The 17334-nt window shown below is 38.8% G+C and overlaps 1 protein-coding gene across 1 annotated transcript in view; it reads left to right on the top strand.

Annotated features, from left to right (window-relative positions):
- Positions 1-17334, top strand: part of sbf2 (SET binding factor 2) — a 91136-nt gene that overhangs the window by 5062 nt on the left and 68740 nt on the right. The window contains exon 2 of the mRNA XM_056413641.1: positions 11558-11643. Within this exon, the coding sequence (XP_056269616.1) occupies positions 11558-11643 (86 nt within the window). The remainder of the gene's footprint in view (positions 1-11557; positions 11644-17334) is intronic.

Consider the following 17334-nt stretch of genomic DNA (forward strand, 5'->3'; position numbering starts at 1 on the left):
TTTAGCAGTTTTCTTCCATATGGAACATTAATACATCTTCATCCTAAACAGAATGTTTAACCCTCCTGTTGCCTTTCGGGTCAATTTGACCCCATTCAATGTTTAATGTCGGTGTTCTTTGGGGTCAATTTGACCCCAGGCTGTTTTTCACTGTGTCAAACATATAAGAAATATCAACTTTTTTATTTATTTAAAGGGCTATTTAGGTAGTCAACAAACAAACATAAAGTACCTCACACTTAAACTTGGGAAGCAATATTAATTCTAATAATTTTCTGAGGTTTTAATTGTCAAATTGACCCGAGGGTAAAATATGTTAGTAAATGTAAAGGTAACAGGAGGGTTAAACAGAGCATGTTTCTCTTGTTTGTCAACCATTAACTCCACCATGATACAATCTAAAGGCCTCTAGTCTTCCTCAGCAGCTGCTGAGGCAAACTGATGTGTGGGTTTTCTTCATGAACTGGGCCGTGATGAAAGGGACGGCGGGGACACCACGCTGAACTGAAACCACCGGGGGCGGGGACAGATTGACAACACACTTTTTTTTTTTTTCGAACGCGCGATGGCGGCGCGAGCTCTGCGTGGCGCGCGAGATCGAATCGATAAGTGTTAACGCAACACAGAGACATGCTGCTGTGGAGATAATCAACAACAGATTATAATAAAAGAACAAAGGCGTGCTATAGAGAACATGTCAGGGGCGGGCAAATCTTTAATGTCATGCGATCTACCGACACTACGCGATCGACTGGCAGGTCGCGCGCGATCGACGAGACCCCTGATCTACAGGAAGTAAAAGTCGTAACAAGGTTTCCGGAGGTGAACCTGAGGAGGGATCATTACCGATGAACAGACTGCATGAGAGGCGGCGGACAGAGTTGATTGTGTGTCTGGTGTTGCTCATTTTGCAAGTGACTTTTTTTAAATGCGTTAAAAAAAAGACTAGTTAAACCTGAAATTGAATTAACTGAGTTAACGCGTTATTTTTCACAGCACTACTATATATATATATACAAACTACACACGCTCCCGCCTGACATCACACCTCATCACTCTGCTCTGCACTTCAATAAAATAGGACCATTACACAGTTGTCAGGCTTGTTTAGGTCTACACCAGCTGAAGTTCATAGTTTCATTGCCGGATCCTTTTGGTTAACTTCATGTGCTGTTTTTTTTAAGATCACACATTTCTTGGCTTGGGATTGGCTTCTGAGCTTAACAATGGTTTCCTCATTTCAGGGAAATGCTTGCACAGCTGCAGGTTACTGACTGCATGAAATGTTGTATTTTTTTTGGAGCATTGCCATTTTCATATTGCAACATACATTTTATTTGTTTTACCAGAAATTGCCGTATATGCCTCTTAATTGGCTTAGTTGTAATACAACGGCATATTTCTCATTCCTAAAACTGATTTATAAGCCAGAAGGTTTTCCCAAGATAAGAATGTTTAGGAAGTGGCCTAGGACCTTTATCAAAAGGCTACATTTTGATAAAGGCTACATTTCTGTTTACAAATCTCTGTGTCTGAAAATATGTTGCATAAACAAAGTTTAACAAAGCATTAACTCCTGGTAATTAGTCCAAGATTCTATTTGACATGTTTTTAGTCATGCTCGGATGACGGCTAAGCACCATCTGTAACTTAGTCAAGTCAGTATTACGTTTGGCTGAATAATTCCACAAAGTAAATATTGTTTACATGCACTGACTTCGGAGACCCGTTCCACAGCTGGAGATGTTGATTTCATGGTGTAGACGCCAGAACTTGGAGTTCTGCCTTGTGTTGTGGTTGGTTTTCTAAACCATTAGTTGATTTGTGTAGTCTGTTTTGTTTTATCCGCAGTAACATATACACATGAAATGAGGGGTCAGTGGCACTGTGCAGGGGGGATATACAGTGTGTGTTTGTGTGTGAGTGTGTTTGTTTCTAATACCATTCTCTTGTGTTGTTCTTTCACGTAGCTAAGTGTGCTTTACACCTGTAATTTAGTTTATTTTGTCCAGAAGTAAAGTTGTACAGGCAGGTAACGGCTAACTCGGTGATTGGACAGTTTTGGCAATTGTCATCCTGCATCATCATCACATGAGACAAGATATTGTTTTAAAATGTGAAGATCCTAATATGGCATACTTTGTCTTCTCCTGGTCTTAAAAGTCACATTACATGAATCACATTAAGGAAATATCATTTTATAAACTTACCATGCTTTTCTAGCTGCTCTTTTTTTTGCTTTTACTGACTTCATGATTACATTTCACATGACCAATAGTGGTGTAACGGACCAGTGATGATGATGATGACGACGATGTGTTCAGGCTCTGTTCAGTGAAAATGAGTATTGGGGCGAAAATAAATTATACAATCAAACAACAATATGGATCATCAATGATCTGCAATTAGTATCAGCAGCAAAACAAATCATTTTCAGGGATCTCTAAAAGCTATATTTTGCTCCCTTTTTGTTTATCAAGGATCTAATTTTGTAAATATTTTGTCAGCATCAATGGTCAACACAATATTGTCACAATATCGGTTAACATATTTGGTCTAAAATATGATGGTATTTCATTTTCTCCATATTGCCCAGCCCTATGAAATAATCTGTTTATTACATAATAACAGCCTCTGTATGACCATAAATGAGATCAATCAACTGGTGATAACCAACCGCATAACTGTATGTTGACTGGCTCAGTGATAGAGGAGGGTCGGTCTTCAACCAAAGGGTCAGTGGGTTGATTCCCGGCTCTCGTCGTCCATCTCCCTAGATGTGTTTTTGGCAAGACGCTTAATCTCAAATTTCTGTATGAATGGTTAGTTAGAATCCAGGTGGCATCATGGCAACTCTTTGTAGATAGTGGGTTGCACACTTGTGTGTGTGTATATACTGTTGAATGGTGAGTTTTAAGATGTGAATGGAGATTCTTGGTATTTACGTCTTTACTCCCGCTCGTTTATTGCTCATCAATTCATGTTCACTGGCTTTCAATTAGTTTAAACCCACAACATTGTCAAACGTGTGCATTTGCATAGTTTTGCTCACAGAAGACGCGTACGTCTTTCCTGCTGGACTCAGTGCTACATGGGTAATTACTAGGGCTGTACCCAATATTTCGAAACTTCATTCAAATTATTGTTATTAACAACTTTGAGAAACATTGCGTGCGATATTCCAACGGCCAACACATTCTCTTCCTTCTCACTCCCAGACACGCACAAGTGACTCATACGAAGGCAAACCAATATCCAGCGTGCGTGTAACAGAATCCTGTTGATGGAGGTCACGCGTATGCAACTCAAACAGCTGCGCGTGCGTTCACCTGCTCGCATGGGAAACTTTCACCTGCTCACTCGCGAGTGTCTTTTCTTTTTGACAGTATGGTGTTTGTACTTCTTACTCCACTACATCTCAGAGGTACATATTCTACTTTTGTCTGACAGCTTTTGTTAACTTTTCAGACTGTAGAGACTTTTGAAATACTGTTTGCTCAATTGTGTTTCTTTTTTAAATAAACGTCAAGTTGCACTGATGGATTTACATTCACTCCCTCATTCTATTACATACAATGTGTGTTCACTAGTCAAACCTCTTGTGAGAAACAGCTCAAAGAAATTCTTTGATCTTAATTAATGAAAACATGATGTAATCATATTTATTCATACTGTTGTGTTTACAGAAGTTAACAGATACAATTTAGTTGTATATGCAATGAACAAGAATTTTGACCCGGTCAAGGATCTGGAGCCAAGGTTAGCAACCAATGTTTGTATATCAACTGTTTGCCAAGTAAGTTCCTAATCTTAAATCACTGACAAGTAATTAGTGAATGAAAGATTATTCAGGTCCTTCACTGCAGTAAAGGCACTAATAATATACTGATGAAATAATACACGACAAGTACAAGTTCTCCTTTCAGAACCGTATAATAAGTTATTATCAGCTACATGTACTTTAAGTACCCTGCAGTAAAATGTTCAGTATATACATTGCTGCATTAATGTGTATGCTGCATGTTTTTTAACTCCTTTATATAATGTTGGTTAGTTTAATCTACAGCAATGCGTCATATTCTATAAGATCATTGTATGTCTTACATACTATAATTTGCGTGCGTGGCTGTGTGCGTTACACGCACGGGACCTCCACATTAATTTGCCTTTTATAGACACAGTGCGAAGTCCTCGTCTACACCCTGAGTGGCAATATCTTGTGGTTTTATTGAACACAATGTTATGCTTCAATCCATATTTGCTGCCGTTTAGCCTTTCAAAAACTACATTTTAACTGCAGTCCAATGCGTTTGACAGGGTGGTCTAGCAGCAATCTAACAGCACCATAAATTACATTTTATATAAGCACAATAACACCAGAATAATAGCATACCTTTTTTTTTGGTATGCTACAGCAAAAGCATAGAGAAAGCCAGGGGAAATGAGAAAGGAAGATAATAGCAGGCATTGCTTGATTGAATATTGTTCTTTACATTTAAGGACCATTATCGTGGCCGAAAAAACATCACATTGAACAATAATCTCAAGTCTACCGTTCTTGTATTATTTCAGCATCAACCGGCTGCTTGCGGTTAGCAGCGGTGTCGCATTAATGTTGCTACTGAGCGTAAGATGGCAGATGTGGAATTGTTTCACTCCGATACAGATTTACTTTTCTGCCTCCATTGAATATTTTCTTTTAAACTCCACATTTGGCAGCTTCTCATTTGTGTTCAGACTTTGTGGTGAGAGGCATTCAGACCACAATGGAGGAGTTCCTTCCTCTCTGTTGCGGAGTTTAAAACTGACATAAAGGGAAACTCGGCTGGCGACTGTTGATAAGGTGTTATACTTTCACTGCTTTGGGATTTCTATGGCTATTCAAATTATGATAAACTTCATGTCAGCAAAGATTTTAGTCATAACACATAGATGAATGTGACATATGTAATAGATACTATTGGGGGGGGGAATAAATGCTGCCATACATGAGGCCATCCCTTCCTGTGAAAGGGTTTTCCTAAGCTGACTTAGGAAAACCGTTAAAGCTCGAAGAGTTGAACACAGACATTGCTTTGAACTCTGACTAGTCTGAATATAATTAACATATGAATATTAATGAATGTAACCAGGGGCTGTATAACACATGTTATCTAATTGTTTGCTGGAAAAGGGACACACTATAAGCTGCTATAAACATATACATTACTGGGGTTCACAGGGAGAATTCAGAAGGTTTGGACCCTCCGACTGACAGTGATGATGGCATCGATACTAGTGAGCTTAAAGTGAGCTTAGTTTTATTAAGTTGATCATGGAAACCCACCTGAGAACCACAAGTAAGTGGAATCTTAAAATGTGTGTGTGGTAGTTTTATCATTTAATTTTATTGACTGATGGGTTTTTGTTGTCACCCATCATTTTGACCTGGGCATGACCTTAAGGAAGTGCCCATCTTTTACATATTTCCTGCCCTGCAGCTGTCCTTGTAAGTTGGAAAGATTTCTGAATTTGATTTGTATGACATCAATAGTTTAGCTAATCTCTGATACCCTTTTTCCATCCAAACCTTAATTTACATACCATCCACACAAAGCAACCACAACGGTTACATTTCCTGATGATGGTCACCCTTTTCCTGTACCACAACCATTATCGTAAAGAGAAAAAGCTGCTCTGATATAGAATTTACAAATGTAGTCTTCATTCATGAATTTAAAACAGTCCTCAAGCTTATCAGAGGAGTGACCGAATTGATGATGACAATCAGGCAAACTGATCTGCTCCATACACTGGAATACGCTCCACATACTGGAATAATGAATGACGGTATGACGGTGGTGTAGCACAGTCACCTCACAGCAAAAGGGCCCCTGGTTCGGATCCCGGTCTGAGTCCGCCCATGCATGTTCTCCCCGTGTCAGCGTGGGTTCCCTCCGGGTTCTCCGGCTTCCTCACTGCAGGTTAATTGGACTCTAAATTGCCCGTAGGTGGGTGTGAATAGTTGACCATCTCTAGATGTCCCCTGAGATGGACTGGCAACTTGTCTAGGGTGTACCCTGCCTTCACCCAATGACAGCTGGGAACAGCTCCAGCGCCCATAAAAAAAAAAAAGGATAAGCGGGTTGGGTAATGGAATGGGTATGTCTTTATCTGGGCAGATTTTTCCTGGAAGGTAATGCAAGAATAGTTTAAGACCTCGGGTCCCGTTGCTACAGTAAATTCAGGATCCAATGGTTTAAAGTTTAACAACATTTAATGCCAAAGATGATAGACAATTATTGCTTACGAATTGGTGGAGTTGGAGGCGTAGGCCACAGACTCTCTCCTGGGCCCCATGAACGCCTCTCCGGAGACAAGGAACTGTCCATCCGCTTCAAGCTCAGTTTAACTCTAAAGCTCCATCACAAAGACTTCGGCAGTTATTACATGCAAAAACAGTTCACACCTATGGGTTAGTACCTTTCGGCTGATTCAAACAATGCTGGCATTCTGTTCGCTGCGTTAATTATTCAAGATGACGGGGTCAAATGTTACAGTTCTGGTCAAGGAGCAGAAGTTCGTTCAGAATAAGATACAATCAGATCCTGCCTTCAAATAAGAGTAACGTCTCAGGTTTCAAACGGCACCCATTTCATGCAACATCTCTATACAATAAAATGTCATTCATTCACATGAATGGTACAAATGATCACATTTGTCATTACATACAGTTACAAAAATAAAACAGTGTATTTCTCTTATGCTTCACAATACATCCATAGTACATTCATCTTAATATTCTCTATTTATAATATAATGTGCAAGTGTACATAAAATCCACTACAACGAACAGTAACCACGTAGTCTGATATGACGATCATTATTTCAGTGTTAGTGGATGTGCATCCTCGATCTCTTAATATCTGAAATGGCTTCATATAAATTCCGTGTTTTGGGTGGATTTCTTGGGTCTGGATATTGGAGTGTAGAAAAGTGAATGAGCTCCATCTGTGAACTTGTTTCCAGAACAGTGCACCTGTGTGCACTACTGGGCCAAAATCAGGTTAGAGGCTGACGTGAGTTGTTTCGTCAACTCCACCGGTGGCCTGTCCATACATGGTAAAATAAGCATTTGGATGATTCAATCAACAGAAACGGCAGGAAGATAAATCAAGAAGATTAATACAACTTTTTCACCAAGAGGAGAAACAGCTGCTCTAATCAAGAAAGACTAGCAACATTTTCACTGGTTCTTCACTCTTTAGTAAGACGACACTAAATCACACAACTCAGTGATAAATGATGAGGTTCAAAATCTTTTCAAGGTGTGTGTGTGTGTGTGTGTGTGTAGGCTCAAGTCCCAGTAAGTTTGCTAAGGGTTGATGCCTATTTTATATATATATATAAATATATATATATATATATTGTTCTAAATATATAATATATTTCGAAAATAAATTTATTATTACCAAATCAAACTAATCAGAATTTGTTTAAAACATTGTATTTTTTCATGCCATACGCATATATCTCCTCGTCAAGTAAATCATTGTTCCTTTTTCTACACTAAAACAAACTGCCAGGAAACCTGACTCATATTTCTCAGTGGTTGTGTTTTATTACCTGTCTCGTGACCCAGAACTGGCCACAAAACTCGGTAAGAATTTGTGGGTATCCGTTAACGAGTGGTCCCAACCACTGGTACATTTTATTTTCTTATTTTCGTAATAAGAAAATGTTTATGAATCCCACAACAGTTCACATAAAATTGTGGTACGCACGTAGTAAGAGGAAGCCTGTGCATAGAAATGGTTTCATAAAAGAGGTCAAGTGTTTGCACTGGACTGTGCAAATCTCTAACGGTACAATTTTATTGTTGCTAATAAATATCGCTATAAATATATCTAGATATTTCAGATATATATTGCATTTTATTACAAAGCTGAAAACATCACACTTTGTCCAGCTGTACCACACACAGGTTGTGCTATAATGATGATGGAAGTGAGCCAAGCTCTTAAACATGCACACACGTGGGCTGGGACAGGATCGTGTTGTTTAAATAGCTTCTGCCAAAAAATAAAGAAATGCATAAACTGGTATTTTGGACCCATTTTGCAAGCGGATGTTCAAATTAGCATGTACTTTTCAGGCCTGGGTTATATTATCCTCATGATGGGGTTCTTTATAATTCTCAGGGGGGTAGTGTTTGAAAGCACGGCTTGTTTTAATAAAAGAGTGCGGCCTCGTGGAATGTGAGGAATTCTGTCATTTATTTTCATCCGAGGTTGAAAATTTGAACTTGGAGCACTTGGAGCATGTGATTTCAATTAAAAGAGCTGTAAAGACCTGAAGACGCGTTACGGTCAGACTGGTGTTCTCCTAGCACCAGTCTGTCTGGACGCGCTCGGCTCTACAGGTGAACACAGGCAAACGTATAACCATCGTCTCGCTAACTTAAAACACACATGCAACCAAACCAAGACCAATCACCACTTAAGCCAAAGTGCCTCGTCACGATGAAGTTGTCCCTCTCTTTGACAGCTCTATGCTTTAAGGAGTTGCTGACGGCAAGCTTGGGGCGCTTGGTGCAGGAGGGCTGCAGCAGACGGACATTATGATGATGTCAAGCATTTCGCTGTCCCGTTTAAAACTTTTTTGCAACTTGCCTTTTACGAGTATGTTATTTGACCTTTTGGCCAAACTGTGATAGGGGCTTCATGAGCAGTCTGCTAAGTAGTTTGCCGAGTCATGGCATTTGGCTGTGTTGAGATGGGACTCCCCACGGAGAATATAATGACATGTGTCTGCATTAGGAAATGATTTGAATTGTAAATGGCCAGACGTGACCTCCACAAATGATGATATAACTGCTGGTAACCGGCATTTATAAGCGCCAGCAAGAAACAACAAACATGACAAAGAGATTTATTCCTCTAGACATTTAGGGAGCATAAATATGAGCGTAGTTCTGTACTGGCTTTTTCCGAAGACACACAAACACACTTGGATAGCCTCTCATGCTATAGGAGAGCTACAGCACAGACAGCCACACACACACTGTCTCAAAGAGCCGCGATGTGCTACTGACTGTCAAAAGGCCGCTGGCCTCCCTGTCTTGATCGAACAGTCGCTGGCACACTCGCTGCTCATATTTGGTTAGCTTTGACGAGCAGCACTGCGGTAATGCACATTGCTATTCATGCTACACTGTGCGGTCCCCTGTGTCCTCATAGTCTGATGCGATACATATTTTCTTAGTAGTAGTGTCTCTGTATGTTTATTTATATTGGAGGTTTTTTTTATAGTTTAGAGCCAATTTTTTTGCAACACTTGATGTTTGAAAGGCACATACAGGTTATGGGTTTGTCGGTGTGGATTTCTCTGACCATGATAGCAATTTGACAGTTTTAGTGCCAGCAAGAGCGTACGTCCAAACGGGTCATTCTAGGTTTTTTTAAACTTTCGGACTAAATCTCAATTGCTGTTTTGCAGTTGGTAAAATCCATGTGATTTCCAAATATCTTTTGTTAGATAAACGGATGATCGGGATTCTTTCAAGCTGAAACTATCTGCAGCATATGTGACTCTTCAACAATGTTAGGATTTAGCCAAAATGCTATAAATTGGAAAATTTTGCTTGGCATAAACAAAATCCCAATATTATCCACATTGCATAATTGTAATCCAAGAAGGAGACTACATTTATTTAATTTATCTTGATAGGAGAGCCTTTGGCTGATGGATAGAAAGTGTGTCCTCACTGTCAAAGAGTGACTAAAGGTTTAAAATAACGTTGAGATGAAGTCATGGGGTCAGATAACCCAGTGTGTCAAAGAACATTGTGAAATGGATCCTAAAATAAATTTTTTTGGCAAGTCAAATTAGCATTTTCTTTCTTAAATTAAATAAAATGTCCACCTATTAGCTATCCAGATTGCTAAACAACAGTTTTGCAGTCATGTATAAACTCCAAAATACATATTGTTCTGCACTCATGTTACCATGAATTATTACATCAAATTTAGGTTTCAGAGTTTTGAAAGATTCAGCCAAATGTGGACTTGAGGGAAATCTATTTGAGTTATTTCACTGGTAATAAGCTATCGATGGTCAACCTCGCAAATCTGTGTTCACTCCACCTGCTGTGGATCAGTATCCAGCTGTCGGCCTCAGCAACACACATGCTACTACGTATAGTTGTGTATGCATGTGTTGCATTATATACTCTACAAATACAGTACGGTATGTATTGTATGGGCACCCTTTGTTCCTTTTGATTTAACTTCCAGTGATCGCTCGTCATAGCAGTATCACTAAAAGAATAAGAGGCCTTTCTTTGTGTTTATGGTGTAAAGTCCCATATTTCAGACTTTGGACCACATTCCTCCTGACACATCGTAAGTTAATCAGTCCCACCAGGATCTTACTTGGAGTTGTTTTGTGATTATTGGAGCCAACATTGACTGAATGTGGACTGATTTAAGTGCAATTTTGCCATTAAATTAGTGTTTGTGTAGTTTTTGTTAATTTGAAGAAATGTTTCGAATTTCGTTATTACAGCAATCAACTGCAGTGACTGAAGATTTTGAAAGGTTTGCTCATTTTTTAGAAGAGTTGTGTGGGATATAGACATAATTAAAAATGTGTACTAATAACGCAGTGGTTGGTCACACATGCATTGGTCAAAAATTCCTGCAGGGGCTTTTTTAATCCAACCCAGGAATTCATGGTAGTTGGTAGTAACTGCTCTCCAATTCACTGATGCTCTCGGCTTCATTCATTTAACTCTTTGACTGTTTATTTCAGTCTTACATTTTATTTTATTTTGCTCTGCCATAATGTTTAGGTCTCTTGGTTTTGTTTCAGTTGTAGATTTTGTTTCTTCCTCTTTTGCAAACAAAAAATGAACAAACATATTTTCGGTGGCAGTTTTTGCTTCCTGGTAGCTTTCTTGAAAAAGGACTCGGACCAAGTGAATCAGCTTAACTTTGAAATCACTTTACCAGATGTTTCTACATGCTTACTTACTTGTGTGTTAAAAGAGGGAGGAGAAAGACACTCATACTCTTGCTGACGACCTGTATTTGATTTGATATTTCAGATTTTTTTTACATTTTACATGCTTATGTTGTTATGTTGATTCCTCTTTGTCTTGTTTTATTAAAAAAGTAATCTTGAGCCACACCCATTAGATATGATTGATTTAAAATAAAGTGAAATGGTGAAAAACGATCACATGGTTAAAGTTTTTCACTCACGTCTTTGGCCATTACTTTATTTTGAGTCGGGATGTAATTCAGAATTAATCTGAAAGGAAGTTATAAATATAAGTCAGAAACAGTTACTGAGAATGCAAGCCTTTCAGAGAGAGAAAAGAAACATTCGTTGACTAGTGCATTATTTATACTTAGAGCTCTACATATTGTTTTATGAAGTTTAACTGATGCACTTTAATTGGCTCATTTAAAATTGGTGATATTTCTCTCATTAAAAAAAGCAATGCAAAGTTCTCCGTGCCATGATGATGCTCTCTTGTATGCACTGACATATCTTCATGTCTTTTTATCTGCAGATTCAGGGGAGGGATGTGGAAAGATCATTCAGCGATTCCCCAAGAAGGACTGGGAGAGAACGGCGTTTCCTCAGGGAGTGGAAATGGTGAGTTATAACAGCCTCCTACAAACTCTAAATAACTAAACGGAGGAACGCTACGTTACCATCTGGGTGTTTGACGTACACTATTCAAAGTGTCAGACAGGAACACAAAGATGCACGAATGTCAGTGTTCAGTGTTTCCCTGAGAAATGTTGTCAGACAGGTAGACCTCGGACCCTCGCGCGGGGTACAATGTTAATATGTTTCTATTAAAAAGTATTAACATTGACATTTTACAAAGTTAAATTTGCCAATCAAGTTCAAACTTCTCCTCCCCATCTCAAAGGTAAATATGTTTAACCTGCTACATTTATAGTCCACGGCCACAGAACAAATGTCAGAATTTTAGTTTTATAAAATTATTGATAAATCGTTAAAATGATTTTGATTTGAGGTAAAATAAGTATCCTAGTTATGTAAGAAAAGTACAGATAAGTCAACGTGGTGTTTTGGTTTCACAGCGGGCATGAAGACCAGCCTCCCAGAATACATTTGGGTGTTTGTTTAACCCATCCATCGCCACCAACTGTCTCCTTATACGGGCTTTGTCGCTCTTTATGCAACGTCACCTGACTTGGTCCTGTGCTCTCGTCATACATACTGTGGCCAATAGAGGTTGGCTTGATTGGTATCGGTTATCAACCATATGAATCGATCCTTCTGGAGCTACTGGTAGTTATAGCAGCCCCATTGTATCCCAAATCCATGAGTCTGATAAACGCTGACAATGACCATTGAATTGGCTGATAACATTCAGAGCAGGTGATACCACCTTCATTTCAAACATTAACTTAACCCTTGTGTTGCCTTAGGGTCATTTTGACCCGAATCAATATTACACCCTCCCCCCGCCTTAGGATTAATTTGACCCCATTCAATGTTTAATGTCGGTGTCTTTCGGTAGTCAACAAACAAACATAAAGTGCCTCACACTTAAACTTGGAAAACAATATTAATTCTAATAATTTTCTGGAGGTTTTAATTGCTGGCGTCAAATTGAACCCAAAGGGTAAAATATGTTAGTAAATATAAAGGTAACAGGAGGGTGAAACATTGAATCGGGTCAAAATGACCCAGAGGCGGGGGGAGGGTGTAATATTGATTCGGGTCAAAATGACCCTAAGGCAACACAAGGGTTAAGAACCTTCCTCAATTATTTTTGCATGATTTGATGATTTGTAGAAATCCGCTATGACACTCCTAAGTGTTTTTTAAGACCAGTGTCTCGATGGTTTTATCAATATTGTGACGGTGGCCTTTGCCGTGTGGAGACCAATATCACAACTTCATAGTTGATCCAATGTGTGGTGTTCACAGGACATACAGTGTTTTTCTAGTTTGTGAGTGTCCTTGTCTTTACACTCCTTTTTAGTTTCCTGATTTAATAATTGAAAATGATTTCTGCGTAAAATTGGAAATATTTGTCCTATAAAAATGCTCTGGCATTTTGAGTGTCACAATATGAAGGATTGTACCCCGGGGAATTTTCATGTTTTAAAAACATATTTGCCCTTTGGAGCTTATGCACAGATATTGGCATTTCCTGTTTCAAATAAATTCATAATGATTGTTTACTCAGACGTTTGTTTTAAACACTTTACACGTTCCCTAATTGGGAACCAGTATCGTTTTTCTACATTATGCCCAGCTTACTATCAAAATATTAATAGACTAGCTGCTTCTCTTTCTGCCTTGAGGGCGACCCAGGGGGTCTGTGAGGGGGGGGGGTCTGTTATCCTTATATGGACATTGCAATGGAATGGATGGACAAATATGTTCTTATCAGGACTGGAAACTACTGTCAATCTCTCGGGCAGTCCAGCAGTTAACAGTATCATACTGCACAGGACATTAGCGCCTGTGTTGTATCTGTTTTTGGTCATTTATATTCGTATTCAAGATAAGCTTTTAATGGCTAAGCAGAACGGTTTTGGCAGTCGACAAGAAGGAAAAAAGAAAAATGTCTTGATCCTTTGAAAGTACTAGCCAGCACATACTGTTGTCATACTCATTTTTCGGCTCCCTTCATAATGTAACTTAATACAGATCTAGAGGAGATTTAAAGGATGCATAGCAATAGATTATTGCTGTGCCAAAATAAATGTTACATGTTTTCTACTTTGCAGTTGCAGGTATGTTTTGTGTTTGGTAAAGGTCATACTAGGTATGTAGTTTAGGGGCCAAGTGATGAATGTGTATTGGCGAAAAAGTTGCATAATATGAGTCCGATAAATGGACAGAGCTAATCTAAACAACATCTTCTGTTGAGATGAAGTCATTGTTTTCATGATGACCGGCTCCTTCTGTACTAATGCAAATAAAATCTAAATTTTTGGACAGATTTTCAGTTTTAGAAGTTTAACATTAAATATGGGTTGGATATTAATTATTCTAGAATAAAGTGTTGTTTGTCTTTTAATGACCAAGAGTAATTATAGCTGTAGCTGAAAGTCAACAATATACTATTATATTAGGACTTTTTTTTAATGGCATTTATTGGGCAATTGAGGAGATCTGAGGCTGTTATTTAGCACAAACAGACATTTTCTGGATGGGGGGTTTGATTGTCATTCTGGCATCCTCTGTGTAACTCAATGCGTCTGATGGTGGCCATCAAGATTATTATTGTGAGACATTGCTTAGAGATGAGCAAGGGTGTGTCACAGGGCAAAGCACAGTGCTTCTCAAAGAACATTGGAGACAGAATTTTTTGTGAATATGTGCCTGAAACCCTAGTACTGTTATTTAACCTTTCAGTGACTCTGAGGGATGCGCCGGGATGTCTCTACTCTCCCAGCGTCACCCCTCAAGTATCCTGGTTTCATAGAGTTAAAAATAGAAACACTGCCACAAGTTTAGCTAAATATATTATCTTAGTGTTTCCAGATGTCATTGAGACCTGCATAGTACCATTTTCTTTTGTGCTTGTGTGGGTGGGTAAGGAATTTATTGTATTCCATCTCGCTGAAGTGATCCCCCCCAATGCCTCTTCATTATGTGGCAGCCTGAACTGAATTTGAGACATACTGCGATCCCCAGAGTGCTGGCAAAGCTCTTTTTTGACAAATAAGCCGCAAATTAGTGGAAGTTTTTCTTCTGAGATCAAACTAAATGTATAATATAGAATATTCGATAACATGCTAAACAAGTATCAGGTTTTCTCTATAAAATGCTCAGAGGACTGACGGGAAGGAGGGGTTGTTCCAGAAATGTGCTTTCCTGCTATGCGTTCTGTGACAAACTTTGATCTGGGCCAAATGACTGAAATTCCTGCTTTGAAGCTTTAATGAAGATACACCATAGTGTTTAACAGACCCACTAAGCAATTTGCATTTTGGCTCCGTTTTGTGCTGGTATGTAAACCATTATTATTTGCAGATTTCCTCGACTCCGTGAAAAAGAAAATGACTCGTTTACAAACACCAAGAAACACATCTGAGAGAAAACAGTGGATGAAGCTGAGCACAAAAAACATTTTGTGGTCACAACAGGCCCCCAGCAAACTAAATAACCACAGATGAGGAATGCACCAAGAAAAAAGCGTTTACAACTTGAGCTTGGAAAAATGTGTTTCTAATCTTTTCTGTCAAGTGATGATGATAAGAACCAGCTTAAATCCTCATCTGTTCTGGATGAGCCAGGTCTGTAGATGGAGTTCAGTAAGTTGTGTTCGCGGAGTACATTTCCATCACTGCTCCCTCGCAGCACTCGTGATATTCTGTAAACGGTCTTGGCGTAGTAGTCACATAGGAGGCTTTTAGTTGGCATATTTCAGAAATAAACAATGCCTTCCTCCATAATGTACTGGTCATTACTAAGGTAAGGCAACTACATTTGCTTACATTTCATACATCAGGGCTAATGTATGTAATGGTAATACAAATACTGCCACGGTTAAAGTTTTACAATTTCGAAAAGTGCCAATTACTGGCAAGTGACAGAAGAGATACACATTTTTAAGTTAATGTGAATTGTTTAAATCGAGTCAAAGATACAAAACAGCAAATACTCTCACATTAAGTTGCACATTTTAGTATGATATAAACAATGCAAAAAAACCACAACAATTGAGATAGAAGCAATTTAAAAGCTAAGCTGTGGGGATAAACAGAAGTACTTTGGTTGAAGTGAAGTATTTACCCAACAATCACTCGTATTGTTCTCATTTCTCTTTATTCCTTTGTAGCTACCATGAAAAGCCGGACGTAGATCACGTCTCAGACCAAAGTAGCTAAGCTGTGGCTTGATAAAATGAATAACAAGGATATGAACAGGGACTGTTTGTAATGTATTATTCAGTTTAGATTATTTGATATAATATGGTGATCTCCCTCCTTTCTTTGACGAGGAGAGTCTTACTTTTCAAATTTTAAGAACAGATGTTTCTGCTTGCTCCAGAATTTTTTTTTTGCAGCCTGTATTTTGTTATTCAAGTAATAAGGTACTCGAGGCAGTACTTTATCGTCAATAATGTCCGCTTCAAGGGTGTTGTTAGGCCCGACGCAAGCTAACCATACAACACAGACATTATTGAAGACAAAGTACTGCCTCGAGTACCTTATTGCTTTGATAATACGGTTGTGAGCGACATTATGAATAGTATGTAAATAGCAAGCTGCCTTTCAGCACAAAAAAGTTGTTGCCACCAAATGTTGGATATCGAATTTCAGTAGCCGAGGGAAAATAGTCCCTGTATGCCCGGGAAGTAAGAATCTGTGAATATCTTTTCAACTTTACCAAACTTTGTTTTGTCGTGTCCCTGACGTCTACGGGTTTTTACAATGCCAACAAAAACATTGTTTGCAGACGTGAACGTGCTTCATCAAACACTAGCACCGACTCAACGTTCAGACGTAGCTGCTGATCCCCTAGTGGTCACCCTTTCCATTGCACACAGTGCCATAGAAATCCCGCAGTATTTCATTCAAGTCAAGTCAAGTCTTTTTATTGTCAGATGCACAGAATGACACAGGGTCAGACTGGGCACTGAAATTCTTAGGACAAGGCACCACACAACAACTACCATAGCATAACATAATATAACATAACATGACATACACTCTGGTTCTGGTCTTCAGGTCTAGTTTCTGGTTTCTAGTTTCTGGTTTCTCTTCGCAGTTGGTGAAGCAGTTAATTGCCCACTTCCTTTGGCTGACAGTGTTTATTTTGTTGCGCAACATTTCATAGGTCTCACTTTCTTTCTTCTCTCTGGTAGCATGACGTCCACCTGAAGTTTCCTCTTCGGCTTACCACTCATCTAAAGTCTTTCACCGAAGAAAATATCAAAGTTCACATGAAACATGTTTGGTAACTGTCAAGCTTAAACTGACAACTAATGGTCACGCAAACTCTACTGTTATTGTTATTTTGAGTGCGCACTGATATTGAAGGCTTAAATATATGTAAACAGCTGTAGGACACTCGCTGAATAAAGTACACCTCGTGACTCACGCTCAACCAATCAGAATGCTTGATTTCATCTACCCGGATTATAATTAGATTTAACAACAACTAGTTTGTAGCAAGCAAAGTGCGACACAAATGTCTATTACCTTGGTGTTTGGTGGTTGAATCATAAGTAACATTTATTGTTTATAACATCCGCTGTTTGTAAACAACATGCATTGGTATGAAATGTATCTATTGGGGAGTTGTAGACTCTTCTCTCTTATTCCTTTCTCCTTCACCTGCTCT

Source organism: Pseudoliparis swirei, chromosome 4 (genome assembly GCF_029220125.1).
Source record: "Pseudoliparis swirei isolate HS2019 ecotype Mariana Trench chromosome 4, NWPU_hadal_v1, whole genome shotgun sequence".
Classification (NCBI taxonomy): Eukaryota; Metazoa; Chordata; class Actinopteri; order Perciformes; family Liparidae; genus Pseudoliparis; species Pseudoliparis swirei.